The sequence below is a fragment of the Hippocampus zosterae genome, chromosome 13, assembly GCF_025434085.1.
Source record: "Hippocampus zosterae strain Florida chromosome 13, ASM2543408v3, whole genome shotgun sequence".
NCBI lineage: Eukaryota > Metazoa > Chordata > Actinopteri > Syngnathiformes > Syngnathidae > Hippocampus > Hippocampus zosterae.
The window spans coordinates 8,375,329-8,402,701 of record NC_067463.1 but is presented as its reverse complement, the minus strand read 5'-3'; the positions used below and the strand labels follow the sequence as shown (position 1 = coordinate 8,402,701).

General features: G+C 41.5%; 4 protein-coding genes across 5 annotated transcripts; 2 read left to right on the top strand and 2 right to left on the bottom strand.

The window, feature by feature from the left end:
* The first annotated feature begins 1,407 nt into the window (after positions 1–1,407).
* Positions 1,408–4,192, top strand: LOC127613188 (zinc finger protein Gfi-1b-like). Of its 2 annotated transcripts, XM_052084129.1 has the most exons (7): positions 1,408–1,469; positions 1,563–1,747; positions 2,408–2,601; positions 2,690–2,787; positions 2,874–2,966; positions 3,419–3,587; positions 3,710–4,192. In XM_052084129.1, the coding sequence occupies exons 3-7, from the start codon at positions 2,412–2,414 to the stop codon at positions 3,877–3,879; spliced, it is 720 nt and encodes a 239-aa protein (XP_051940089.1). In that variant the 5' UTR covers positions 1,408–1,469; positions 1,563–1,747; positions 2,408–2,411; the 3' UTR covers positions 3,880–4,192. The 2 variants fall into 2 exon arrangements, with proteins under 2 accessions (XP_051940089.1, XP_051940090.1); XM_052084130.1 differs by lacking the exon at positions 2,690–2,787 and having other exon boundaries at positions 1,410–1,747.
* A 505-nt stretch (positions 4,193–4,697) lies between these two features.
* Positions 4,698–7,267, bottom strand: LOC127613193 (lysozyme g-like). Its single transcript, XM_052084135.1, has 6 exons — positions 7,101–7,267; positions 6,640–6,697; positions 6,476–6,553; positions 5,821–6,017; positions 4,964–5,102; positions 4,698–4,896 (listed from the first exon to the last, which is right to left on the bottom strand). Exons 2-6 carry the CDS (start codon positions 6,641–6,643, stop codon positions 4,760–4,762), a joined length of 555 nt encoding a protein of 184 aa, XP_051940095.1. The 5' UTR covers positions 6,644–6,697; positions 7,101–7,267; the 3' UTR covers positions 4,698–4,759.
* A 1,048-nt stretch (positions 7,268–8,315) lies between these two features.
* Positions 8,316–12,538, bottom strand: pglyrp2 (peptidoglycan recognition protein 2). The gene is made up of 4 exons (XM_052084101.1): positions 12,308–12,538; positions 10,556–11,416; positions 9,877–10,087; positions 8,316–9,540 (listed from the first exon to the last, which is right to left on the bottom strand). The coding sequence occupies exons 1-4, from the start codon at positions 12,381–12,383 to the stop codon at positions 9,237–9,239; spliced, it is 1,452 nt and encodes a 483-aa protein (XP_051940061.1). The 5' UTR covers positions 12,384–12,538; the 3' UTR covers positions 8,316–9,236.
* Positions 12,539–13,365: 827 nt separating this feature from the next.
* Positions 13,366–26,866, top strand: LOC127613168 (mucolipin-1-like). The gene is made up of 14 exons (XM_052084100.1): positions 13,366–13,561; positions 16,649–16,917; positions 16,995–17,162; positions 17,506–17,662; positions 19,111–19,192; positions 19,372–19,468; positions 19,874–19,973; positions 20,313–20,419; positions 20,516–20,665; positions 20,738–20,839; positions 20,932–21,054; positions 21,890–22,096; positions 23,306–23,436; positions 25,359–26,866. Exons 1-14 carry the CDS (start codon positions 13,531–13,533, stop codon positions 25,393–25,395), a joined length of 1,761 nt encoding a protein of 586 aa, XP_051940060.1. The 5' UTR covers positions 13,366–13,530; the 3' UTR covers positions 25,396–26,866.
* Positions 26,867–27,373: the final 507 nt, after the last annotated feature.

Genomic DNA, 27,373 nt, shown 5'->3' with positions numbered 1-27,373 from the left:
GGGAAGAGATCTTGATCTTCCCAATACGTCCTGGGCAGACTGGTTGACCTTTAATTTGAAAGTCTCCCAGTCTGCGATGTCATCAACGGCCAGAGCGGTGAAGGCGTTGGTGATGGAGCGGCGATATGCGGAGGCGATGGTGGGGTCGCAGAGTCTGGAAGACTGCCAAAATTTGAAATAAAAAATGCTGCAGCTCCAAAAGTTATCCCCCCCCCCCCCACAATTCACCAAGATAATCAGCAAAATGATTTTTTAATTTAAAAATTTGGAAAAATGACTGTGATATGCTTGTTACACAATGTCCATTAAAGCAACAACATATATAAATTTGATCACAAAGTGCTTAAAAAAGGTTGTTGATTCTTGACCATTTGAAGAGTCAAGTTGCTATGAAAGCCCTGGCAACCCCTCTACTATCGGTGGACCTGCCAGGGCACATTGTTGTCTGCTTTCTGTTTATTACAGCAATTGAAGTAACTATCTTGAAATTTGAGCGTATGTTTTTTTTTTTAAAGTGATCTTAATCGCAACAACTATCCCGAAATTGGTTAAACTTAATGAGGGATGTTCAACAACGCTCTGATACCGGTACGAGTATTCACTCTTGAGTACAACAGTGTCAATACAGAGTACTGATATCCCAAATACTTCTGATACCCCAAATTTCAATTAACGATATGGCTGGGTCAATAATAAAAGAACAAGCGAATCCACTTATGTCGATCGCAAAGTAAGCTGAGCGAGTTGCATCACTTTCCTTCACCAGACTGTGTGACATTGAGTCCACACATGACCAGCCATCAATTTCTTTTTATGCGGATATGACACCTAAAAATTTAAAAATCCATTTACAGACATGCCAGTTTTCTAAATCTTCACCAATTTTGAGAATGTGCGCGACCCCACGCATGGTGAAGACGTGCAGGATACCTTGTTTGAACCGTCATATGAGGGTTTCGGGAAATTGTTTTCTTTCAAACAAAAATCTGCACTCAAAGTGCGATACTGAAGAGTGCTATTTTCTCTTATGAAATAACACAAAAAAAGTGTCTTTTTGGGTCTGCTGGAACAGATTAATGGCATTTCCATTCATTTCAATGGGGAAAGATGATTTTAGTGCCCTCACCCAAACCAGATGTCTGTTGAATTCCCAAGACTCACCTGCGTGAGGCAGTATGGTGCCACAGAATAACTAGACTCCATGAAAATGTAAAGAGTATAAAGGTTGGAGCCGAAGGAAAAAAAAAATCAAAGCTAATTTGTAAACCTGCACTAGCCGAATTCGTAAACATCGAAAAGATCATCAGATGAACATTTAGGATTATCGACCCCTACTGTTATCCAAGAAGATCGGGGAGGGGGAAAAAAAACCCCACACTCCACACCACAGGATAATTGCTGAAAATAATAATCGGGTCTTTGTTGACTTTGAAGTGGACGGAAAAAACTAAAAATCGATCCGATTTTCGGTATGTTTGTACCCCGTTTTAGACATTGCTCGTGGAATCTTCAACATGCACTTAACTGTGCTTTTGTAAATGACCAGATTTCTGCTTTGACAGGAATGTGCACAGTGAGGTAGGTGGTGGTGTGAGGAAGCAGTGCGGTTGTCACGTCACAGATGAAAGCGTTTCCTTCTCATGAGAGCTTTAGAATCCACCAGACACCGTGACCTCACTTTACCTTGGTTCACTTGCTTATTTTATGAGTTTGTGCCGGATTGCTTCAGGGGTGGCCTTCATTTCTGGTAAGTTTTCACAGCAATTGTTTACTCGCGTTCATCAAGATAATCAATAAAGCTAAAAAAATAAATAAAAAGCATATATAGTACAAAATTAGAAAAAAATCACATTTTATTTTTTGGTGTTACCATTAAAATTATTTTTCTGAGTGTGAAATTTATCTTTGAATTTTATTCATAGTAATGTTATAATTGTATTGTTAAAATTACAATGATTAATGAAGAGTGCCTTTGGAGTACTTTTTTGGGCAGGGGGAGTATTTTGGCCTGGGAGTACTCCAGTATGCAGTATTCGGTTATCATCGATGAATGTGTACAAGACTATTTTTATACTGTCATAATGCTCCTTTTTGTCACATTTGTTCTTCATTTACTCTGACACACTGTAGTGGAATATTACCGCAAGCAGCTCAGAACTTCTTGTCAAAATGGATTTTCCGCTGCTATCAAAATCAAATGCTGCATGCCGTTATTGTCGTTATTCAACAAGACTGGAAATACCTTTCCAAGTAGTCTGCAGCCTGTCTGGGGAAAAAGTACACTTTTTGTTGTCAAATGTAAGCGTAAGATGGCAATATAATTGCCGCTAATTTCTTACTGCAGAATTCCGTCTCGTTAATCGGCGTTATTGAATTTGGGATGAATGTCGGCTTGTCCTTCTTCCAGAGTGATGCCTCGTTCCTTCTTGGTGAAGAGAGGAGGGCTGCGCCCCCTTCAGTCAGAACAGAGAATGGGCATAGTCAAAAATGAAAGGAGTCCCCGAGACTCATCTCTGCGGGATGCCACAGCTGCTCCACAGGGTGTTGACACGGTCGCCCTTGATTCACTGCAGCCGGTTTGTGGTAACCAATGTTTGGAAGGTAATCAATGCCATCAGAATTTTAGTTAAGTAGCATAATTTTAAGATGTTAAAATAGTATTTCTGAACTCCTCATCACATGACTTCAGACACCCAAAAATCATCAGGAACGGTCGTCTTAGATCAGCGCGACTGTAACGACGCAAAGACGATTTCTGCCGGGCAAGAGTGTCCACTCTGTGGCAAAGTTGGCAATTTCCCCATGATAATACAAACACATTCAACTAGTAAACATCAGCTTGCTAATGTGTGTTCTTCATTTTCTTTTTGCAGGCATTTACCCATCTGTCCACCTTTAAGCGGCATACATGCAAGTGTCATGGAATCGCATCGTACACAACAGATGGTGAATCCTGCAAGGGCAAGGTAAGAATTGGTAGTTGTACGCAGGAATTTGAAAGCATTGGCAACGTTGATTTGAAATTGGTGCCTTGTCAGCTGTGTGAAACACTATACAGCCACTTGCAAATCTAAGGTTAATCCTCAACTATATTGTATATGTCAAAAAGTTGTCGTGGGGCTTTCCATGTCGAGACGAGAGAAATTACCTCGCGGGGAGGTGCAACTGGAGCTGCTCGTCCATGTGCACCACTGAGCGCTGTTTTAAACTCATTCGGCGAAAAAGAGTTCAATATTCACAAATGACGCACTCCGCAATCTTACCACGTTATCAGCAAGTATCTTAAAATCATCGATCTACTTAGAAACAAATGTCTGAATTCACTTTACAGGATCTTAAAATAAAAAGCGCACATGAGACCACAGTCACCAAACAGGATGAGAAAATGACATTAAATGTTGTGTTTTCTTTGTGTCAGAATGGCAGAGAATTTGGCTGCAGCGTGTGTGGGAAAGTGTTCAAGCGCTCTTCCACGCTGTCCACTCACCTGCTCATACATTCCGACACGCGGCCCTATGCCTGCCAGTACTGCAGCAAGCGCTTCCACCAAAAGTCGGACATGAAGAAGCACACTTTCATACACACGGGTGGGTCTCTGACCTGTGAAGTTAGTCTTTTTAATTGTCATACGTGAGGTCTCTGATAAGTCCCATAAGTGGATTTTTGTGGCAGATGATGATGATGATGATGATGATGATTTGCATCTTAGGCGAGAAGCCCCACGTGTGTCACATATGCGGCAGAGGCTTCAGTCAGAGTTCCAACCTCATCACGCACAGCCGCAAGCACCAAGGCGACTGGCCCCACCGCTGCCCTCGCTGCCTCTTCAGCTTCCAGGAGCCTGTGGACCTGTGGCAGCACCACTGTGCTCACCGCTGACACAAACCAGGTCACGCCCCACCGGGATCCTTGGGAGACTCGGAATGAAACGGAGGATTGGCACAGACGTGGAGACGAGGCCCAACTATTTCAGGTTCGAAAGACTAAATGCACCGGAGCACAAATTGAAACCGGAGAGGTTAAGTTGGGTATGACCTTGGCCTAGAATTTGCAGACTTCATGTACACTATGCAATACTAAGAATTGCAGAAAGTGGATGTAGTTGGCCAGTTTAATACAACTGTTCTTTTAAAATGGATACATTTCATGTTTTTTCCTCGATCCTTTGAACAAATAAAGATTTTGTACAGACCCAATTTGTTCTGTCTCTAAACTTGGACACTACGCCTCGAAAACGTCTGACATCATGGACACTTATTTAACCGCCAATGCATTACGTTGGCTTAATTAAGCCGTGTAAGAAAGAGTTGAAAGTCATTCCAAAAATGATTTTCAAACCTACAACCTCTGAACTGTGAGGCGGACGTGCTAAACAGGCGACAAGCGTGAAGCCATTATTAGTAGTAGTCGTGGTCAATATTTCAAATTTGGCCATTTAGATTAAATCCTCATCTATGAGTAACCTGACCATTTGTCTGTTGAGAAAAAAAAATGGTGGCCCTTGAGTACTAAAGTTTCCCCAGCCACGTTTAGACCTAAACCTGTCAATCTTCCGCATTAAACCCCGTGGAACATTTTACACATTGAAAACAACAACCGAAAGACGCCGTGCTAAAAGTCTGGAGAAGCATCACGATTGAAAAGTTCCTTTTCACAATTTGTTAGACTTAGTAAAGAACAAGACGGAAACACAGTGCTGCTGTGACTTGTGTTTATTCAGGCTTGATGAGGCCTTTTCCTTCATTGCATCGTTTTCAAGCTAAAAGCCTCCTTGGCTTTTGTACCACTGAGCTCTGGCGACGACGTCACTGGAGTAGTCGTCTCCAGTCGTGCCTACGTCCATCCGCTCATATGTTTGGACACCTCTGACACCAATGTTGTAGGCCGCTATCCCGCCTGCAAAAATTGAATCCGAGGTGAACCAAAAGATGGCGCATGTGTCAGTAAGAGTGAACAAACAAACCTTTGAGTTGCTGCTCTGCAGTCCAGTTTGGGAACTTGCCCTTAATCTGCTTGATGAAACTGATCAAGATGTCTGTGCCTTGGCTAAGGTGTTCCTCGCTATTCCAGCCGCCTTGTGGAGTGTGATACCTTTTATCAACCTGCGCATATTTCAGTCAAGTAGACAGGAGAGCAGCAGAATGTCCCATTAGGACTCCGAATGGTTTACAGTTCAGTGATCCCCGCTACTTTGCGGTTCGTTTATCGCGGGTTCAGTGCATCGTGGATTTTTTCAAACATTAAAAAAATATATTATTTTAATATGGCGGCCCGGTAGTCCAGTGATTAGTATGTCGGGTTCACAGTGCAGAGGTACCGGGTTCGATTCCAGCTCCGGCCTCCCTGTGTGGAGTTTGCATGTTCTCCCCGGGCCTGCGTGGGTTTTCTCCGGGTGCTCCGGTTTCCTCCCACATTCCAAAAAAATCATGCGTGGCAGGCTGATTGGACGCTCTAAATTGTCCCTAGGTGTGAGTGTGACTGCGAATGGTTGTTCGTTTCTGTGTGCTGACAACCGATTCAGGGTGTCCCCCGCCTACTGCCCGAAGACAGCTGGATAATGGAGTACAGTACTGTATATATATTTTTTTACCTTTTTATGTTAATTGGACGCTACTTTGCGGATATTCGTTTATTGTGGGTGGTTTTGGTCCCCATTAACCGCGATAGTTGAGGGATTACTGTACATCCATTCATTTTCTTTCGAGTTTGTCCTCATTAGGGTCAACGGACTTTGAGCGAGAGGCTGGCTACACCTTGGGACACCAGAAAATCACTTCCAACTCATTCTACTATGTCATTATTATAACGTGCGCTCCCAACCTGCATGAGTCCCCATGCGTTGCCGTTGTCTCCCCAGCCATTCACCAGTACGTTTCCAGCTCTGGACTCTCTGGAAATGATGCCAGCGATGATAGCAGGATCAATGTCCTTATTCCCTCCTACTCTCTGAATGATGGCCTTGTAATTGTTCATTCTGCCGAGATCCGTTTGAGCCATGGTGTTGGATGCTGCCACGCCTTCAAGGAGAGACACCACCCAGGGGTGGGTGGGGAATCTTTTAGTTTTGGGCCAGCAAAAATTGCTTCAGTCCAGAAAAGGCCGATGGCAACAAACACAGAACGCCATTGTTTTTCCTTTACGCCTTTGACTACATCTGTTAGAAACAAGAGGGGGCTTGTGGTGTATTAACCATCATTGATTTGTATGTTGTTTGGACGCATTGACTTCCCGTACTTTGTATTGCCATCTACTGCGCATGTGTGAAATGTTACCTGAATGTCTAAGCCCCTCCCCCACGAGGTGAATGGCGGAACTCGACGGTCTAATACATAATAGAAAACGCGTGTGTGTGCCTCGTCATTTCAAGACACAACGGGGATCTTTTTTCCGTGTGTGAGTGAGTGAGGGCAAAACTGAGATCTTGTCTCAACTGGCCCTCCATTTCGAAATCAAGGCAGGAAACGCGGCTGTTTACCGGCGTATGTCAGCCCGTCTTGACCCGCCGTTTTCATGGATGCTCCGCTTGTGTCAACCTTCATGATGTCCCCGTAACCTAAACGTGCAAATTGAAATGTGTTCACGTGATTTATCATCAACATCGTTCGCTCACAAGAGGCGAAAGAAAAGAGACACACTCACCCATCGTCTTCGTCAATGTGCGAACCCCTCCAGGCGGAAAGAGACTAGTTTCGTTTCACTGCATCATGTAAAATCAAATCAAATGACATGGTAAATGACAATTTACATGGTAAAGGAAGTTTTGAAGCATGCGTGAGCAGTTTTGGGAAAGAGTTTCGCCTTTCCTAGTGAGCCGTAGTGCTGCGCAGCGCGGAGCTGTCAGACTGTTTGGCCCAATGATTTTTATCATTTCAAGAAACGAGCCAAACCAGCAGAGAAAAACCGAAAGTAAGAAGGGGAAATATTCAAAAATTGACGTTTTAATTGCTTCGATGTTGAGTGTAAAATGCCAGTTCAACCATCAAGGAAGAAATGAAACACCAACTTCGAGTTTTTCTTTCTAGTTCGACAAATGTCTGAGCAAGCCGTTTTGAATGTTGTTCGATTGTGATGTCGAACAGGGAGAGAGATACAGTACATACCTGCGTCTTGACGATGATGACTGCCTGCCAGCCAGTGTTCCATCGGTTTTCTTTTCCTCGATTCCCTTATATAGTTAGTGCTTTCTGTATTACTTCTTACTTCCTTTGTTTAGGTGTTTACTTGTTCACTCCTCTTTTCACCCAGTTCCCCATGGGGATTTCCCGAATGTTTATGGCCAATGGCTGATTCAAATGTTGTGATCCTTGTACTTTCCCTTCAGCAGAGAAGATATGTACGTACTTACTGTCAGCTATAGCTTAATTTTTTTTAATGACAGTAATCCTGAATAGTCAAACTTTACAGTGAATAATATGAAAAATATTATTTATGATCTTATGGGGAAAGTCATACTTCTACAGTTAGTGAAAATATTACAAGAATGGAAACATAACCACAAGATTTAAGATTTAAATTACGTTGCTAGAAAAAGGTTCTAATTGTGTGTGTGTGTATATATATATACAGTATAAATACTGTGTATTTATATAAAATATATTATGTGTGTGTGTGTTTATATATATATATATATGTAGATATGTATAGAGTATACCTGTATATATATGTACATGTGTGTGCGTGCATGTATGTATCTGTGTGTGTATATATATACAGTATATTTATACATGTTAGAAAATGCTATGTTACTTCAAAATAAAGTCAATATGAAAAGAAAAACATTTTAGGAGAATGAAGTCAGACTACTAACCTTACATGAAAAGTAGCAAAAATACCACAAATGTCAATATGGCATTGACGTTTTTTACATTTGACAACCATACTGTTGGATTATGTTGTCATTTAAAGCAAACATGCCGATTTGTGAAAGAGCAATTGAAACATTCTGTGAATAAAAAGTATGAAAAGAGAAATGAGTTGGAAAAAGATCATTTGCGAGAAAAAAAAAGCTAAATTGTTTTTTTACAATGCGATGTTTCATAAGAATTAATTTACTTTCCTTTTAGGGTGTGAGACATTGCCCCACCTTAACAATGAGCAATCCAAATATCTTCATGTCCTCATTTGTTTGTGTAACTGGGTGGCACTCTAAGCACGATAATCTTCGAAACCGAGTGCGTTGTAGTCATTGTTTGTGTTTCAGACAAATGGGAGTGATTGAGGACGCTCTCAGACAGAACAGATTGTGTACATGACAATTATTGCAAGATGCAAATGTAAAAAAGTATTTTATGAACGATGATATTAATAACAGCTGGTTAGTCGTCATAGGCAAGGTAGCTTTATTTGCATTTTACATTTCATAAACAAGGAAACTTATTGTGCTTCACAGAACCAAAGACACAAAACCTAAAAGCATTTCAAAACACAACAGCTAACTACATCCAAAAGTAGAGGGAAATGAAGAATGTTCATGTGAGAACACATGAACAGAAGACTTAAAAAAATATTTAAAACATTGACAGGAAATAAGTAGCTCTTTGTGAAATTGATTTTAATTAACCCTCTCAGGCTCAAATTAAGTTCTTGTAACAAGTAAAGGTACCTGGTTGTTACAAATCTACAACACCTGCCCTGAGAGGGTTTTAAAATAATTAAACAATAAGAATATTAAACAGTATGGGGAGGAAAAAAAACGTAAAGCTTTCACATGGCTTGAAAAGCATTTATACTCGGGGCTTTCAATTCTGTTGGTAGCTCATTTAATTCGCGTGCAGCATAACATCTAAATTCTGCTTCACCGAGTATGCTTTGAATGCTAGGCTACACTAATTGACCCGAGTCTGAGCCTTATAGTCTTTATGATTTTGTCTGTCCGATCATTTTGAAAATTGCGTACATTCAGCTCTTGCATCTAATGCTGTTATCTGGAAACAATCGCGCAGTGAGCAATTTACAAATATTGTTACTTTATATATTGAAAAATGTAATCGACGAAGTTTGCAATCATTAATCTGTAGCAAATTAAAATGGAAATGATATTTCGGGGGGAAAAACACGTGTTTTACGATTACAGATGTTTGATTGAGACTTACAAAATTCAAAAGTGATCTCACTAACAAAATGCCAACTAAATGCGAATCACATGCGGTGAAAATGTTTTCATTATGATGAGCATGCCTTCTAGAGTTTAAATATGACATTGTGCAGGATGGTATTTTATGCACAATATGGAGGACTCAGTGTCTGAAATGGTCCCAGTGTGTTATTTCAGAAAAGAGCGCATCTCCGGGACAGGAAGTGTAGTTGACCACCTGCCTGTGGCCATGAATGGTGTAATTGGCCACAAGCTTCCCTCCGTCCACAGCGCAGCGCGTCAAGCGATGCCGTAGAAGGTCCATGGCGTGACGCGATGGAAGTGTGGAAGTGTAGTTGCCGATGATAGATACGCCGAGTCCGAGGCTGTTGTGTCCTCGCGTGTGCGTGCCAATGTGGTTCCAACCACGGCCTTCGTAGATGTAACCGTCCGAGCCCACCACAAAGCTGACAGGACAGAGCAGGTGTGTTTAATGTAGACTGCTTGGAATGAAAATGGATGCCCCCGTTTGTCATCGGGGATACGTTACCAGCTATATGCTAATGACAGTGCGCTAGCTGAATGCAAAGCATTTCATTTCTGACTTGGCTATATACTGTACTATACTTTCTACAAGAAATAGACGCTGTATGCTTAATTTCTCATAACAGTCTAGTGGGGGTGGCGGGGTATTCCTCACCCAACAGATTTTTCTCAGAAATTCCAACTGTCTTTGAGGAATTTTAAGACAATTCAGCATTGTAAATTGTAATGAAAATAAGCAGTTGGTTAAAACGTGTCACCTGTATCCAATGTCGCTCCAGTTGCGGACTTTCTGGTGGAAGTGCTGCATGGCTCTCATGTTTTGGGAACACTCTGGAAAGGACAGACAGGGCCTCGAGGGCTCATAGGTGTGGTGAATGTAGAGAAACTGGAGGGGTAAAGATAGCGGCATGGGTGTTCCCTTGTGAGCCTTTGCCCTCCACTGGCAGCGAGAGATGATTTGAGGACAATCTGCAGCAAAAGGTCATTTGTGTCTTGGGCTTCATTTTTCTTAACATTGTGAGGTACGATGTTGCAGAAGGTGGGGAGCTAATATTTAAAAAAAAAAATTGGTGTTCAGTCGATTAGATTTGGCTTATATGGAGGTCTGAACTTTTACTCTTTGGGTTATGTTGAGGGCCAGGATTAAAATTAGGGGTAGGTTTAGTGTTATGGTTCGGGTTAAGTTTCGAAGTCAGGGTTAAGGTTGGGGATTCGGGTTGTAGTAGGGGTTAGGATGAATTTAGCATGAAGCCGCAGTTAGGCTACTGTTGATGGGTTGATGCCCACTATCTTGTCCAACAATTGAGCTAGGGTCAGGTTAACCTTGAGGAGTAAGTCAAAGTCAATTTAGCGTTTGGTCAACGTTAAGGTTTTAGGTTGGGTTTAAATTGAGTTTAGTGGTAAGGTTTGAAATGAAGGGATAGTGTTGTGACTTACCCCAGTACTTGTGCACAAATGCCCTTAGTCCTTCCTTCACCGACTTGTTGACTCCAGTGTCAAAAGCGATCCACTCTGTCTTCTCCAACCTCCAGACCAGTTTGAGTGTGTCCATCACCTCCTTCTGAAGGTCAAGGGGCTCCAAAATAGATCGAGAAATCTCCCTTCGCCTTGGACTAACATGTCTGGACAATGTATCAAGACTCTGGTTTGCATGCAGTGTAAAACTATAGTATTCTTTTAGGATCTCACTAAGAGCATGTGGCTCTTCAGATATGGGTAGTTGGCTGATGTCCGTGCCCAGTATTACTCCATCCATACCCCCATTGATAACTGCGTCAGTGGCCAGGGTGGGAGGCCAAGACAATCTGAACACCTTGGGGCGTTCCACGCTGTCCCAGCACCCGTCAGGCCCCAGGCGAAAGGACACCGGGATGTCCTGAAGGCTGAGGAAGGATAACCCAAGTGTCCTTCCCAAGGTGAGAGGAAAGAGTCCGATGGCTGAGGTCGTCTCTAGCTTGGCTTTGAGTCCGGATTCGATCCCCAGCAGTAATGGTGCCAGGGCGACCGTGGTGCCGTCCGGGGTGAGCGTCACCCCTCGCTCCTCGCCACTGTCCGTCACAATGTGGTGGACTGCCTTGTCAAAAAAGCTGAAGGATGAGGCGTTTAGGATGGTGGTCTCGAGCTCTGCGGCATCGCTGAGGGTATTTGAAGCACCCAGGTAATGGATAGTCATGGCGTCATCATGACCAGCGGTCCTGCGCAAGGCCCTAACCAGCTCCAAGGGTGACACGCCCGGGTTGAACTCTTCAACCTGTTGCACTGCATGGATGAAGTTGTCCATACTCCGTAGGTGGCCACCTGACAGTGTAGAATGCAAGTCATTGCACAAAAAGTAATGCAATTATTGGACTATCCAAGGGTCGGGGTGGGCCTAGGGGCAGTTGGGTTTTCAACGGAGTTCTGTTTCTACAGCAATAATACAGTATACAGTACTCGAGGCCAAATTTGTCAGGATGCGTTTTAATCTATCACCACCTCTTATAGTCACTTCCGAAATGTGAAGCACATGTGCGACCAACTTGTTCACTCTATAGATAGACATGACAGACCGACATACAGACATTGGGGATATTTAGCTATCACAACATAGAGTCAATGAACCAAATTAGCAAGTGCAGAGCTGTTTCGAGCTCACTGGGCATTATTCCATTTGAATACTATTGACGCATACGCTTCGTCATATGTTTATTTATCCGCTTTTTTAAATGAAAATATGTGACGTATCAACCATTCATGAAACTCCTTGACAAGATTGCAAACAAGAAATATAGACACATTTAAGCCCCCGCTCCCACCCCCAATAAAACTAGATTGAAGCCCCGCCTACTGCCCACGACAACTCAGCTATTATTATTTGTCTTAAGGGAAGGAAATGGGTACGCGGGTTAATTATACTTTCTCCCCTCTATAGGAAGAGGATTTCATTGTACTGCCTGTCACTATATGTCGCTGGCATTGATAGTTATACAAAACACATTAGTTGCGGTCTGTGAGCTGAATCACTGCTCTAAACTTCAAATTTTTATTACTTATTATTGGGGTGAACTTAAACGATGAGATCCTTTTCTGTGGCCAGTAAGTAAATTTGGATAAGCACTCTTGTTCAGGACTGATCAGAAGAATTTAGGCCAAACCACAAGTGCATCAAAACAAAAACAATACCATAAATGACCAGTGTCCAAAACATACCTGTTGGCCTGCACGATGTTAAAGTGAAGCAGTAGGATGACGCCAAAATGAAGAGTGACACTCGAAAAGACGGCATCTCTGTATAGATGAATAAAGGTGACTCGAAGCAGTCGTCAGGGAGACAGAAGAGAAAGCATGCGGGCACTTTCAAATTTTACAATGTTCTCAGGCGTGGTAGAGTGACTGGAAGTGTGTGTGTGCACTTATGCCCCTGAGGACGAGCACACTGCTCCAAATATTGATTCAGCCAACACAAAGAGGCATCCTGGACTAAAGAGGCGACTGCCTCCACGCAAATTGCAAAGGTCACAACATAATCAGTCATCAAGTGAAAGTCCATCATTAGCGTGTCCTGAGAGTGGAGTTTTGAGAAGTCAAAAATAAATAGAAACAATTTCCAGTGGGGGCGAGGGAGAAGGATGTGAGAGTACACAGTGCACAGATGGGAAACGTGTGTGACAGTGCTGGAAGACTACGTAAAAAAAAAAAAAGTTTCTATCTGTATTAGAGGACCTTATACCGAGAATTTCACCTTATTTATTGAATGACCCATCATATATGTGTATAATAAATCAAAATGATTACCATCAAAATTGATTTTTTCCTTCAACTATCCCCGGCGTCAATAATTTAATAGAAGCCTTTCTAATTAACTCAATTGGAAGTTTGCAAAGCTATCAGACTAACTGGTTATATTTTGCTGCACTATATAACTATGTGATTAGATTTTAATAAACTAAAGTTGTACGCCAAATATTATGCACAATCTATTTCATATCTGTTATTATGTATGTTATTGTTGATAGTATATTTGTTTATTAAAGGTATGTCAAAGTTTTCGTTTATTGTACTACCCTCTAGTGGGCAAATCATTAGGCACACAATAAAATGAAAACAAAAAAAATATATATACTTTTCACAATGTCACGTTACACCAGTGATAGAGTATTAATTTAAATAACGCGTTTGTGTATTTTGGCTACGGTGAAGACATTTGTTTCTTTTCACACCGTATCTTTCTTTTGGAATGGTAACTTCCTCTTGGTCACGTGGCGTTTGGTCACGTGATCCGATTCCGGAAACGAGTCAGCAGCAGACGTCCCATATTCATTCTCTTGCCCCAAACTTGAACAATTACAGTACGAAGAGTAAACAACCCTCTTTTGTAACCCACCGGAACCAAATAAATATATACACATGTGTATATATTTTCAAACATAAACATGTCAGCGAGGGAACAGCATGACAACCCAGGTAACGTAAGACCGACGTCTATTGGTTTCTTTTTTTTTGTTGCGTTGATTTCGTGCAAATTTGTCATCTCTGTTTACTGAACACTTTTAGTCTGTTTTTGCGTCATGCGTTGTGACGTTTTGCAAGTGCGCTCTTATTTAGCTTTCTTGCCAAGCCTTGCAAGTGCGCTCTTATTTAGCTTTCTTGCCAAGCCTTCTTCTGGATAATTTGAGTTGTTTGGGAAAAAAGATTCGGCATCACCGAGACCATTCCATAATTCTACCACCTCGTAATCCACGTTGATACACTGGATATATTTTTAATATCCTCACCAAACGCTAACGTCGAGATTGAAAAATTGTTGCGAACTGACGTGATGCGTAAATATCATTGTAAAACATGCCATGTCGAATTCAATTCATGAATTCTCTGACCCCGAATATTTATCCCTGCTCTTAAAAAAACTGTCAAATCTTTTCCCATCATACTTATCTTTAATTCAAATAATGTTGGACCATTTTGATGACCAAATATCAAACAATTGTGTGCATGTCAATTGTATTTAAAAAGAACTTTTATGACTTCAGTAGACTCAGCTGTAGATTTAAATGGATGTTTATTTGTTTAATTTACGCTCACCTCATTTATTTGTTCTTGTGACTTTTGTCTCGTCCCATCAGATGAACCACTGACATGATTTATTTGGTACACCTCTTTTATTTATTTTATTATTATTAAATATTACAGTTTATAAATACCAGGGATAGGCAAGTATCTACATTGGGCCTTGTTTCAAGGTATCTGTACTTGCAACGCATCTTGTGGCCGTATCACAATCGGAAACTGGAGGCCATACATGTCTGCCAGGTGCCCATTAAGATACAATAGAAAAAGATTTTTTTAAAATGCCATCGATTGTATGCAATTTTAAGGGGGGAAAAATGCTATATTCGGATAAGTTTTTTTTTCTCTTTCAAATCATATGTCACCGGAGGAAATTGTATCAAAATTACTAGTGGTATTGGTACTTGGTATCAGTGACTACTCAAGAGTTGACCAATCTTAATGGCATCGGTATAAAAAAAATGGTATCTAATACCTAATAATAACAACAATAATTGTATTGTTTGATTATTATGCGAAAGAAGAATGGATAGATGATGATGTATGAATTCACATGACTGCATTGCATCATTCTGCGAGTTTTTCTAACACTGTATTGAAGTACCAATAAAACAACACCTGCAAGCAGTGTTGAATGGGAGCACAACGTTTGCTGTTTATTTATAAAAGTGATTAGCTTGGAGAATAATCTGAAACATGATACAAAATGTATTTTGTAAAAATTAGCTGCTTATCACTTTTTAATGAGACATCTCCCTTTATTTCATGTTTAATCGCACGCTACTTTTTGGCCTCTGAAGGCGTTACTACCAGACGAGATTTTTGGCACCGATAGCCGCTCGCAGACCATTTGATTGACAGGCAGGCCGCTCGGCCGCCGACCTCTCTCCGCAGACGGTCATGAACCCAAAGAGCCAGATAGTTCTGTGGATCACGCTCCGCTTGAGTGACGGTGTGTGCCAAGGCATGGCGTGTGCCCCCGTTTCGTTTTGTCCAATCTTCTTGGAGTGCGACGATCGGCACGCTCCCCTGATTGCAGATACGCGTCGACTCTGCCTCGTTCTTTTGTTTGTTTTTTTTGTCTGCCTGAAATCTTAAGTGTTTGGATTCTTGTCTGCTGCGTTGGCACGCAAAGGTTGTCACCAGCTCCACACAGCAGGTTTTTTAAAACACTATTACACCGCTGGTTCTTATGAAGCGCCTTTCGCTCTTTGTCTTTCCACTTTTTTAACGTCTCGTGTCATGTTCTGCACGTAGGGCACCGGAACGAAACTGTGACGGAGATAAAGCCCATTAGGCAATTTTACACGTCCCGGATGTTGTAACAAAGCAGCAGGATGGTGCTTACGTGGAAGGTCAATCTACAATTTCTGCATGGGGATGTAAACTTGAACAAGTCACTCCTCCCCTGCTCCTGTGTTGAAAGTGATGACATTTCTGTGGTGCCTCAGCCATGTTTTATTTCTTTTTGTCCTCTTACTTTCTGTCTGTTTTAGTCCAGCGTATGACAGGAAAGCCATTTGCGCTTCATGTCGATTCACACACAAAGGTCACACTTCTCATTTTCAATCCAGGAAGTTGAATCAGCTGTTTACTGTGTCTTGATGAAACCCGAAATTCTGAAATTTTTCACGTTTTGTGTGTTCTGCAGTTGTGGATTGTTGGCGCTGATTTTATTTATTTATTTTGCCAGACCATCCGGTGGCCTTATGATCTGAACCATGTGACATGGATAAAAACATGACTGGCCTTCATTGTGCAGGAATTCAAACAAAACGCTGTCAATTTCTAAAGAGTCTAACTGACCACATTAGCTATTTAAAAGTTGTGCTTTTTTTCTTCACTTCCTTGATATATATTTTTTAAATTTTACCTAAATCTGTCTGCATGTTGTGGAAATCCTGCAGTGTAGTGATTGTTTTTTTTAACAGTGTACAGTCACTGCTAGCTTGACCTACAAGTTAAATTATTTCCATGACTAAGCAAGTTACTCTGTTTACTTGTCCAGAAAGAATGAACTTTAAGCCATGAACTTCAGCAAAATATGAGCTCGGACATGTTTTGCATTCATTCGAGTCGCTTTATGTCAAGCGAGTACAAATCGACTGCATGGACTTGTATTCCTTTACTCATCTGATTGAATTCACGTGATGCTTGCTTTCCTTCCAGTGGCATTCCTTTTTTCATACATTGGAGAATGATTATCACTCGGATGTTCCTTTTGCAGCCTTGCTGTTTTGAAATTTACAAAATGTTAGTTTGGCGGAACTTAATTTGGAGACTCGTCGGCAATAAACCCTGAAAAGCATCATTAGATTTTCCATGCCGAGTGTAATTAGTGGATAAACGAGACGAGCGAAGCCTTTTCATATTTCTGACAGTTTTTGTCCAATTTTGACTAAATGTGTCTGCATGCGCGCTGTTATGACAAACCAGTTGTCATCTGAATCCGTTTTGTGATTGTGATTGTGACTCTCACTGAAGATGAGAGCCACCCCGCCGGCTACTACGGCTCCACGGATGACAGTGGGGAACACGAGCCTCCGGACAGCAACCGCTGCAACCACCACAGCAACCACCAGTTCCCCAGCGCCATGACGGCCCAGTGGGTGAGCGCCGACCACGGCGAGGAGGCCATTCGCAGGAAGCTGAAGTACTTCTTCATGAGCCCCTGCGATAAGTTCCACGCCAAGGGTCGTAAACCTTACAAGCTCATCCTGCAACTGCTCAAGATCATCATCGTCACAGCCCAGGTATAAAAAACAAAAGGATGAATAAATAAATAAATACAACTCTCCGTCATCTTTGACCGCACCCTTCATTGCTCCAGTTGGTGCTGTTTGGCCTCAGCAACCAAGTGGTGGTGACCTTCAAGGAGGAGAACACCGTGACCTTCAAGTACCTCTTCCTCAAAGACTTTGACGAGTCATCAGACAGCTCTTTTGCCGTGTACACGCAACAGGATGTCTACGAGCACATTTTCTACGCTGTGGACCAGGTATGTCCGATTGCTCCGTGTGCTGACCAGACTTGGGAACCCAACACCAGAAGTTCAGTCCTGAAATTAATAATTTGGTGATAAGAAAATTATCAATTTCAAAAATAAAATAAAATAAAATGACATTTATTTATTTTTGATAAGGGGGGGAAAAGGAAATCTGTTCTGGGGTCTTACGGTCACTATCACGAAACTTTACAGGCAAGGTTTTAGGTCACATTTATATTTCTCAACTGTCACACGTGGCTAAAACAAAACAAAACAAAACGTCAAATTGTTCATATTAATAATAGAACAGCCGGTGTCAGAGCGTAAATGATAATCCTGTAACTTGCCGTTGCAGTATCTGGCCCTGCCAGAGACCACCGTGGGCCGCTACGCGTACGTGTACGGCGTCGGCGTGAACGGCAGCGCACTGTCCCTCTGCCAGCAGTACTACAAGAGGGGCCGCATCGACCCGGCCAATGACACCTTCAGCATTGACCCGCACATCATCACAGGTGTAGTACAAAGCGACTTTTTTTTCCCCCTGCTTCTGCAATGTGAAACTTCCTGATTTATTGTGAGAGTTTGCATATCGGAAGCTTGATTGTCACATTTATTTTGTCCATGTATTCAACTGACATGGACATTAAGATCTTTTTTTTGTGTGTTCGTATGGTCATTTTCCATTTTGAAAAGACATTAATTTCATTAATACTGTATATGAGATCAGTAGATAGAGATATATATTTTATGCCTTCCTCACGTGAGTCGGTGTATTAACGGCTTCCTGTAAGTGATGTTAATTTAGGAGGAAGTAACTGCAACAGAGGATATAAAAATGGCGTTCAGGTCAGGCACGGGTAGACCTCAGCCATGTGCTGTCTTTTATTTGAACGCCCCCACAAATGCATACTTTCTCTCGATACTGTACCTGAATCCGTCTATTCAGCTATCTGTTTTCTTTGTCATTTTTAACAATTGTCATTCATATGATTGTGTTATTTACTGAAAGAGTAAGAGCTTTCAAAAAAAGCAATAATAATTCCTTTAAAGTATGAACCCTGCTGTTGTGTTACTGGTTGAAAGGGCCCTTTCCAAAATGTGCGGAGATAATGAGATCAAACTTGCTCTGCTGGCACAATTTGTCTTTAAAAAGCAACACACACAATGGCCATTTTCATATGATTTGATCAGTAACCGTAAAAACACTTATTTAGTTTAACACCCCCCCCCCCCCAAAAAAAAATCAATTAGGCTGCTGGTGTTTTTATTAGAGTAAAATGTCTCTCGGCAGCTAATGAAGCCATCATGATCTCGTAAAGACAGTCACGAGATAATTCCACTGATTTCATGGCACTCCACAGCAAGTATATTGTAATCCAAATAATAAGAGTTCTTAAACTGGAAAAAACAAAATCATGAACAGTGATAAGTTTTGTTGATGCAGAACAATCAGTAGTCAACTGTAGTCAACATAACTCCCTTTGTACAATTTTAATAACGTCAATTGTTTCGACACTTTTCACAAATGCATACAAGTACCTCATCCTAGCACTGATGCTTAACATGGGGAATGTTAAGCATCAGTATGGTGTATTTGTAACCATATAACGGGGCGGGGAAGGGGGGGGGGGGTTGTCCCGTCTGTGGCATGAACCGTTCATTTCTCTTTTCGTGACAAAGATGGACCACTTGCAAAAGAGCCCCTCTCAAAAAGGAACTCTGAAGACACGACGATGCAAAAAACATCAGAAGGAATCAATACAATTCAATTTGCATCTTGTGTAAACATGTTGCAAATCAATAAGTTTAATGCGGCATCGAAAGTTTGTTGTCTTAAGACACACCAAAAAATGGGAAACAACGATTAGCTTTGAAATGATAACTGCCAATTATTCAGTGACTCAATCAATTGAATTTATCTGCCACGTTGACTCCACTTTAATCTCTTTTCCTTGTCCAGACTGCGTAGGAGTGAACCCTCTGTCTGTGCCTCCCGCGCCGCTCACCAGCTCCTACAAGAACTTTACACTCAAGTTCCACAAGTAAGGATTCATTTTTCACATGGCTTCGACTCTTCCGTCGGTCTCCTCCGTCACAGCAAAGATTTTATCGGGTGGCGTTTCGACGTGTTTATTATCAGTGCCGACGCATGCACGCTGCCTGTTTCGGGCCATCTCATTGTTGGGTTACTCAACCGGTGTCCCTGTATGCTCCCTGCAAGGTTTATAAACGTCACCATCGAGTTTCAGCTGAAGGCCATCAATGTGCAGACCATCATCAACAATGAGATCCCCGATTGCTACACTTTTAATATCAAGGTGAGCAAATGACTCGCTCAGTTCGGAGGTTCAAAGTCGAACCTGTTTGATGAGGAAACTTGCACGACTAACGAGGCGGATGTGCTAACCCGCCTGAATAAAATACCTTTATTTATTTATTTTTTACTGATACAAAATTCAGAGGAAAAAAAAGAAACGTTTCGTCATGCAAATGATTCTACAGTGTATTTTGTGACGCACGCATACATAGTCCACATGTTCCTCATTTTAGCCAGCCACTAACTACAGTCAAAAGCGCTATATAAATCAGCATGTATTGTATTGTATTGTATTGTATTGACAAAAAAAAAAAAGCCTTTAGTCTAAAATTGCATTAGTTTTATGTCTCATCAATTTCTCACCTCGTACAGGACATCATTTGTCTGTTCCTATATGTCCAAGTAGATCGTGCTTGACAACAAGGCTCACAGCGGCAAAGTGAAGATACGACTGGAGAACCAAGCTTCCATAAAGGAGTGCAAAGACCCCAGCGTGTCTGGACATGGTGAGCATGATCTATATGTACGTAGCAAAAGATTCATCGCTTTCACTCACCGGCCACATTATTATTCGGATTATTATTAGTTCATGTATTTATCTTCTACTTTATCATTCTCATTGCTGGTTAATTGAGCTGTAAAGGAAGTCCTTGATATGTTTTTTTTAAGGGTTGAACTTGTTCACATTTTAACTTGTGTATTATTAACAAGGAGGGCCGTATGACAGACTAGACACTCTTGTTGTTTCCAACCCATGCGTTCTCTTTCTACGGTTTATTTGAGAAGAGGCTGCAAGGTACAGTAATTCAAAGTGAAGCCTCCCCCATCGCTATTTGAATCCACAGCTGAGAATTACACCCGCGTGGCGTTCGATGTCGCCGTGGCCCTTGTGTGCACGCTATCGTTGTTGCTGTGTGGGCGCTCCATCCTACGTGGCATCGTGCTCCAACAGGTCAGCGCTGCCTTTAAAAAAAACAAACATGTTAAAGCCTTTGAAAATCCCCCAGAAGGTTACGCATGCTGAACTATATGTTTGTATGTTTGTCAGGAGTTTGTGCGGTTCTTTAAGGAGAATCTGAATCGCAAAGTGTGCTGGGGCGACCGTCTGGAGTTCATCAATGGCTGGTACATCCTCCTCATTGTCAGCGACATCCTCACCATCACCGGAAGTGTCATCAAGATTGGCATTGAGTCCAAGGTAAGTGAAAAAGTAGGTCGAATGTTTTGTTTGACGTCATGGCAGTTCATCTTTTCCCCTGTCGCTTGACAGAATATGTCTTCCTATGATCTATGCGGCATCCTCTTGGGGACCTCCACCCTCCTGGTGTGGGTGGGAGTCATCCGCTACCTCACCTTCTTCCAGAAGTACAACGTAAGCTGCACATGTTAGTAATTCAACTTTGTTGTTTGATTTGCACCGAGTTAAGAAAATGTGGTATTCCTCTCCATGATATCATCGTTTAGATCCTGATCGTAACTCTTCGAGCAGCCTTCCCCAACGTGATCCGCTTCTGCTGCTGTGTGGCCGTCATATATTTGGGCTACTGCTTCTGCGGCTGGATTGTGCTGGGACCGTACCATGTGAAGGTACCGCATCGATAAGTCAACCTTACTTTTAAGTACTGTCGAGCCTCAATTTAATGGACTACATCGAAGTGCTTTTTTTGTAGCTTTGAAACACCCAGTAGAGAACAAGCATTGTTTTGGACTTCTTTTGGAGCCTAAAAATCCCCAGTACACGACAACTTTACTTATGTAAAGTTTTTTTTTTTTTTTTTTTTTAAAGAAGAAAAAAAAAAGTTTGAAACTGATTTTTTAAAGTTCATTCAAACTTGCTGAGGGGGCGGATAATGCTTCCTGCGCCTTGATACGGGCAATTCCACAGCAAAAATACGTGCAATTCCACTCTTTTATGAATGCACTTCTTTTATGAATCGATGACATTGATAAGGGTTGTGAAAAAAAAAACTGAGCTGCAACAAAAATATTTTCAAAAGGACTACTAGTGCCTGATTTAAAAAGAAAAAAGCTATTAGTAGAGAGAACATGCGCCTGTTGAGCTGCATGCTTACAGCACTGCTAAGCTATTGTTTCTGCTTTGATGAGACAGTCGGCCCAGCCAACATGGCCGCCACATTGACTCGCATTTTAGCCTGCTCTAGTCTACTGTAACCCAACAACAAAATGAAGCTACGCTCTGAGTCGCCGAACGGTCTGAGTGCACCAGCGCCCGCTCGGAGTACTTGGGCCTACTACGCAACTATTTTTAATGTTGGTCATTTTGGTGCCACTTGGAGAGCTAAGTATTTTTCTTAAGTGTGGCACTTGGTGTAAAATGTTTGCCAACCTCAGGTGTGAAGAGATTTACTGTTTTCAGATCATGTTAAGAAGTGTTTTATTAGACTGTATCCTTGTGCTACAGTTCCGCTCCCTATCCATGGTGTCGGAATGCCTCTTCTCCCTCATCAATGGCGACGACATGTTCGTGACCTTCTCAGGAATGCAGGAGAGCAGCACTCTGGTGTGGCTCTTCAGCCAAGTGTACCTGTACACCTTCATCTCGCTCTTCATCTACATGGTGCTGTCGCTCTTCATCGCGCTCATCACCGGAGCCTACGAGGCCATCAAGGTAGGCCAGCAAACCCGACCTTTTTTTGTCTTAAAGCAGGGGTGCCCATTAGGTAGATCCTTATCTACCGGTAGATCTAAGACGGGTCCCAAGTAGATCCGAGGAGTGTCGAGAAGAAAAAAAACAAACAACCATTTGTTTGTCTTTGTACATGTTAGTAATATATTTTTGTGTTAATATACACTGCACACTAATCATCTTGTCAGTCTCATTTTCACAAAAAAAATATATTTAAAAAATAAAATAAAGCAGGTAAATCTTAAATTCGCGCGTGTGTGTGTGCGCGCGTGCGCACGCCGGTAAGGGTAGATCCCGTGAGGTTAGTTGATCGAAAAGTAGATCTTCGATCCAAAATGTAGGTTTTCTAGCCTCTATTCCAGGGTTGTCAAACATACGGTACACGGGCCGGAACCGGCCCCCAAGGCAGTTCGATCAGGCCCGCAGGATCATTTAAAAGTGGAAAAATCCATAAAATGAATGAATATTTTTTTACAAGGTGCAATTCGTGGAGTATCCGCTGGCGGATACACTGTTTGATCAGAGTACAAGTCAACATTGTTTTGATCAGAGAAGAAGACAATAGCAGTCTCAGTCTGTCACTGAGACAGACCCAACACAGCAGACGCTATCAAGGACGTGTGAATACTTTATTCTTTACACATTTAATAGCACTCTCCTCAGTTTGTAAGGTGTAGGCAGGGATTCTATTTAGATTTTATATGCGCATGTGTAAATTGTTTAAAAACAAAAATTCTTTATGAACCCAGTTTAATCTGAAAATGCATTATGATATTTTTCAATACCAATTACGTTTTGTGCCTTTGTACAATCAGTTGGATCATATATGTGAATGATAAAAGTAAATTGCACATTTGTTTAAGGAAATCTAAGGTGCTTCATGAAATGTTTTGTAAAAGATACATTTATTACATTTCCCTAATGTTCTTGTGCTTCTTTGACCAAAACAAAGAAAAGACATTATTTTGGTTATTTATCGCGGAGTATGGTACAATTTTATTGGTCCGGCCCAGTTGACATCTACAGAGACCGTATGTGGCCCACAATGTGAAATGAGTTTGAAACCCCTGCTCTATTCTGTTTTAACTACTTTCAGATGATTTAGGTTTGGGCATCGATCACGGAGAATTGAGTGGCATCCGGCTCTGGAAACCGAATGTAAATGTCAAACTTTTATATGTTGTCGTACAGCATCAGACCCAGGAGCCCATTCACATCACAGACCTGCATGCTTTCATAGCTGAGTGCACCGATGCGCCAAACTCCGGCAAGTTCAGGGGCCTGGAGACATCGCCGTGCTCCTTTTTCTGCTGCTGTGACAGGTAATGCAATACTTTTTCTGTTTGTTTGGGGGGGGGGGGGGGGGTTGTAGTGAGTCCTATAAAATCAGAAATGCAACTGTGATATAAATAAGTAGTAGTGGCTTCGCTGTTGTGGTTGCTCAGTACACAATGGCTAAAGTGACAATTGAAATGAATAACAAAATAGAACATGAAGTAACTTCCTGCATGAGGTTGCGGGCAAGCCCTGCCGCAAATTGCGAATATTTGCAAATTACTGTCACACTCTCCTTACAAAAGGGTGTGTAACCGTTTATATTGTAAATGCCACAAAATGGCGGCATCTTAAGTACTCTGAATGTGAATCTCAAAATAGACACACTGATTACATAAAGCAGGGGTCCCCAAACTTTTTCCTGTGAGGGCCACATAACTTTTCCCTTCTCTGATGGGGGGCCGGTGCCAGTTTATAAAAAAGTGTGACGATCGTAGGGGAGCTAAAATTTTTTTATTGTTTTCCAGAAAAGCCACACATAACCAAATAACCCTTTCCAGGTTCTTTACAGAAAAAAGTCAGGAAACAAATAATAACACTAACACAAAAACAGGAAATAAATAATAACTAAATAACTCTCTCTGGGTTCTTCATAGAAAAAAAGCCATGGAACATTGTCACGTTGTACCTGAAGAGACAGAGTAATCGCTTCGTGTATAACCAAATAACTGAAAGTCGATCCCCGAAATAGCAGACACAGAAAGAGGTTTGTCAGAGAACAAAAGGAGTCTTTAATACAAACACAAAATTACCCGACCGGGAGAATAACAAAAAGTGCTGGTCAAAATAAGGACCAGGGATAAAATAAAGAGAACAACCGAAAACGCTTGCGGAAAAAATAGCAAGGAGGGTCTGATTAGACAATACTATAAATTGCACTCGAAAGAGGAATAACGACGCGCAATAATAGCCACAAGGCTAAGAGGCAATGAATAATACGAATAGGAATTGGGCGAGAGAATTTTGGCACGGCGTGGAATACTCCGGCAGTGAGTCAACTGCCAGAGCGCCCAAATAAAGCCCGTGTAATCAATCACAAATCGGTGGCAGGTGTGCAGAAAGCAAGCAAGAAGCCTGCCCCCTGCTGGCAAACACGGGACTTGACAAACATTAACTTTCTTAACCGATAAAAGTTCAGCTCAGTTGTCAGAGCAGAATCTCTCTGACACATGAGCAGTCTCTTAAAGTTCTTGTGTTCCTTCCTTATAATCCTTTTGTAGGTTCCAGTAGGCTTGTAGACACCGCTGTTTGCAGTTTTTTGGGGGCGTTTTTAACAGAGTGACGGGTCATTTTGACCCGAGGACAACAGGAGGGTTAGAGGGCCGGGCCAAATGTACGGGGCCGTAGTTTGGGGACCCCTGACATAAAGCATCAAGCCCACGCATCTAGCATGTAAACAATCGTGAAACCCATGTTCCATAAACAACTGAACTCAGTGGGTGAGTGTAATCAACACAGCCAAAATGCCTTCACATGAGGCTCATCGATACTATTAGCTAGCCTAATGGCCTATTTAACATTTTAACCACAAAGTGATGTGACATCACACACGAACAAACAGAATGATAACATTTTAGGTCATTCAGGAAAATTCTAACTGGCAAATAGAGCGCAAGAGCTGTGAGCAGTTGCATCAGTGAAGAAGCAAAACACTGATCTGCTGTGTTTCCCGTTGACCAGTCCTCAGGGTGCATTCAAATTCCACCAACAAAACAAGATATCTCAAACATCGATGTAAAAACACCACGAATGAACTAAATCAAACAACTACAGTAAGATTCCACCAGGTGGTACCAAAGTATGACTGGTGATACGAAAAGGGGACTTTGGGCTTTCCCCCCTGTCAGAGTCACATCAAACAGCTCTGGATACAATCTGAATACAAACCACCGTCTTGTATTTCCGTCAGGATGACAACATATGAGGACGTCCTGCTGGTGAACTGAGGAAGAATTCGGTTCAACTTACAAGAAGTCCCCTCTGGAACAAGCCTTTTTTTTCCTGGCACTTGACTGAAGGAGGAGGCGTCAATCAGTTGGACCAGGATTTTCCAATGAGGAATGCACGTCATGGATTCATCAGGAACAAGGTGCCTTGTGGGAAGGTGAAAGCACACATATTTATTTAATGGGCCTTGTGTCAGGCCAGCTCAGTGTTTTTTAGATTTTTCATCTTTTTAAAATTTACATTCACAAGAAAATATGTTTCAACCTGCTAGTTTATTAGCAGATTTCAAGCCGATCACTACGCACGAAACTTTGAGGCTGATCCAGTTTGACTGCGGCCTCGGAGGAAATGGCCTCTACACGGTATGCCTGTTAAGTGTTCTCACGTTTGAACCAGAACCATCACTTGAGACTTTTTTTTCCCTACTTTTTGGATTTCAAATTTATACTAAGGAAGAAGGATTACCTCGCTGGACCATAACTCGCTATTTGAAACATTTAATCATCGAAATACTTAAGATAGAGGCATAAACAAGAGAGCAATGGAGAGTATAGCTTATGAAGGGTGCATCCAAAGTAGAATTTACTATGATTTTTCTTTCTCTGACTTTGATGGTTACAGTTTAGAACAAACACACTCGGAAGACATTTTATTTTTGATGTAAAATGGATTCGTTTCATCACTCTGTATCATTTGAGTTTTTAACTTTTTAAATTAAACTCCTGAAATAAATTTGAGATGCACCCGCATTATAAAAAATTTAAAGCCCCAAATTGGGTGTCATTTTTTTTTAATCTATTTTTTTACTTTCTTGTTGAGAATCTCAGGTTGCACTTAGAATAGGCTGCAATAGCATCATATTTTCATTATGGTTGCTCTCATAGATTTTGCATGATGTACTCACAAATTCATAAAGCACTTGCTGTTCGATCATTCTTACTCAACAAAGAAACTGCTCTTTATTTTGACATGAGATTTCTACAGGAAACAATTTGGCACATTTTGGAAGGCAAACTTGAAGCAACCAACAGATTAACTAATGTATAGCAATTCGCTGTACACTATGTGGTCCTCCTGCACCCCCCTCCCCCACCCCCAGCTCCCACCCCTAAGTATGCTCTTGTCCACATTATGGCTGTTTTTCTATTACGTTTTGTATTTCATGAAACGCACAATCGTCAAAAGATTACTTTCGTTCGGATGACCTTCATTCATTTGTATTCAACAATCACTTCAGTGAAATGTTGAGAAACGTGTGAAATTTAGCCCTAATGGATATATTATACATACCTGTATGTCTATAATATATCATACTGTAGAAGATATTAGGCACGTGCCTTTACACTGTCATGTTTTTTTTTTAAAATACGGTACCCATATTCTACACTTGATCACTACTTGGCAAAATGTAAACGAGTAGAAACATGATATCTTGTACACATGTTGCTGATTAAAGTGTCCTGGATCACCTTTGACGTTCATCATGTTTAGTCCTGGATCACCTTTGACATTGTACCATCATGCTTCAAACTTGTTCAAAAGAGGGTGTCAGTGAGTTATCTTTCGAAGGCTGCTTATGAGAAATTTGGACCATTCAAATGGTGACTTACGTTCCAAATGACGTGGTGTAAATCAAAGCGCTGTGTTGCAGTGTTCGAGCGTGTGTTGGATTCAGGTAGCTGTTCGGTGGAGTGACATTATATACTTTATTATTATAATTTTATGAATTTTTTTTTATTTAATTTTCTAACTTTATTTATAGTGAAGAGTTAAAAAGGAACGAGCCACGCTTTACTCCAACTAAGGAGGAACATTTAATTCTGTCATCAAACGCGATGACGTCATCCCCGCCTATTGATCATGAGGCGGATGTTTGCCTTCCCACCACTCAAAATCGTCATGCATTATGGAAAGCTCTGAAGATGCCTTCCCGCTACCTGCTTGGCCAGCAAGGTCATATGTGCTTTATCGAAGGAA

Coding starts and splice junctions, on each gene's coding strand:
- LOC127613188 (XM_052084129.1), top strand. CDS start 2,412: ATGCCTCGTTCCTTCTTGGTGAAGAGAGGAGGGCTGCGCCCCCTTCAG. Junction 2,602..2,689: donor TGGTAACCAATGTTTGGAAG/GTAATCAATGCC, acceptor ACATGACTTCAG/ACACCCAAAAATCATCAGGA. Junction 2,788..2,873: donor AGTGTCCACTCTGTGGCAAA/GTTGGCAATTTC, acceptor TTCTTTTTGCAG/GCATTTACCCATCTGTCCAC.
- LOC127613193 (XM_052084135.1), bottom strand. Junction 5,103..5,820: donor ACGCATGGGGACTCATGCAG/GTTGGGAGCGCA, acceptor AAATATGCGCAG/GTTGATAAAAGGTATCACAC. Junction 4,897..4,963: donor TGCAGAGCAGCAACTCAAAG/GTTTGTTTGTTC, acceptor CAATTTTTGCAG/GCGGGATAGCGGCCTACAAC.
- pglyrp2 (XM_052084101.1), bottom strand. CDS start 12,383: ATGCCGTCTTTTCGAGTGTCACTCTTCATTTTGGCGTCATCCTACTGC. Junction 11,417..12,307: donor AACATCGTGCAGGCCAACAG/GTATGTTTTGGA, acceptor CTACACTGTCAG/GTGGCCACCTACGGAGTATG. Junction 9,541..9,876: donor TGGAGCGACATTGGATACAG/GTGACACGTTTT, acceptor CTGTCCTGTCAG/CTTTGTGGTGGGCTCGGACG.
- LOC127613168 (XM_052084100.1), top strand. CDS start 13,531: ATGTCAGCGAGGGAACAGCATGACAACCCAG. Junction 17,163..17,505: donor TTTTCTACGCTGTGGACCAG/GTATGTCCGATT, acceptor TTGCCGTTGCAG/TATCTGGCCCTGCCAGAGAC. Junction 23,437..25,358: donor TTTTTCTGCTGCTGTGACAG/GTAATGCAATAC, acceptor TATTTCCGTCAG/GATGACAACATATGAGGACG.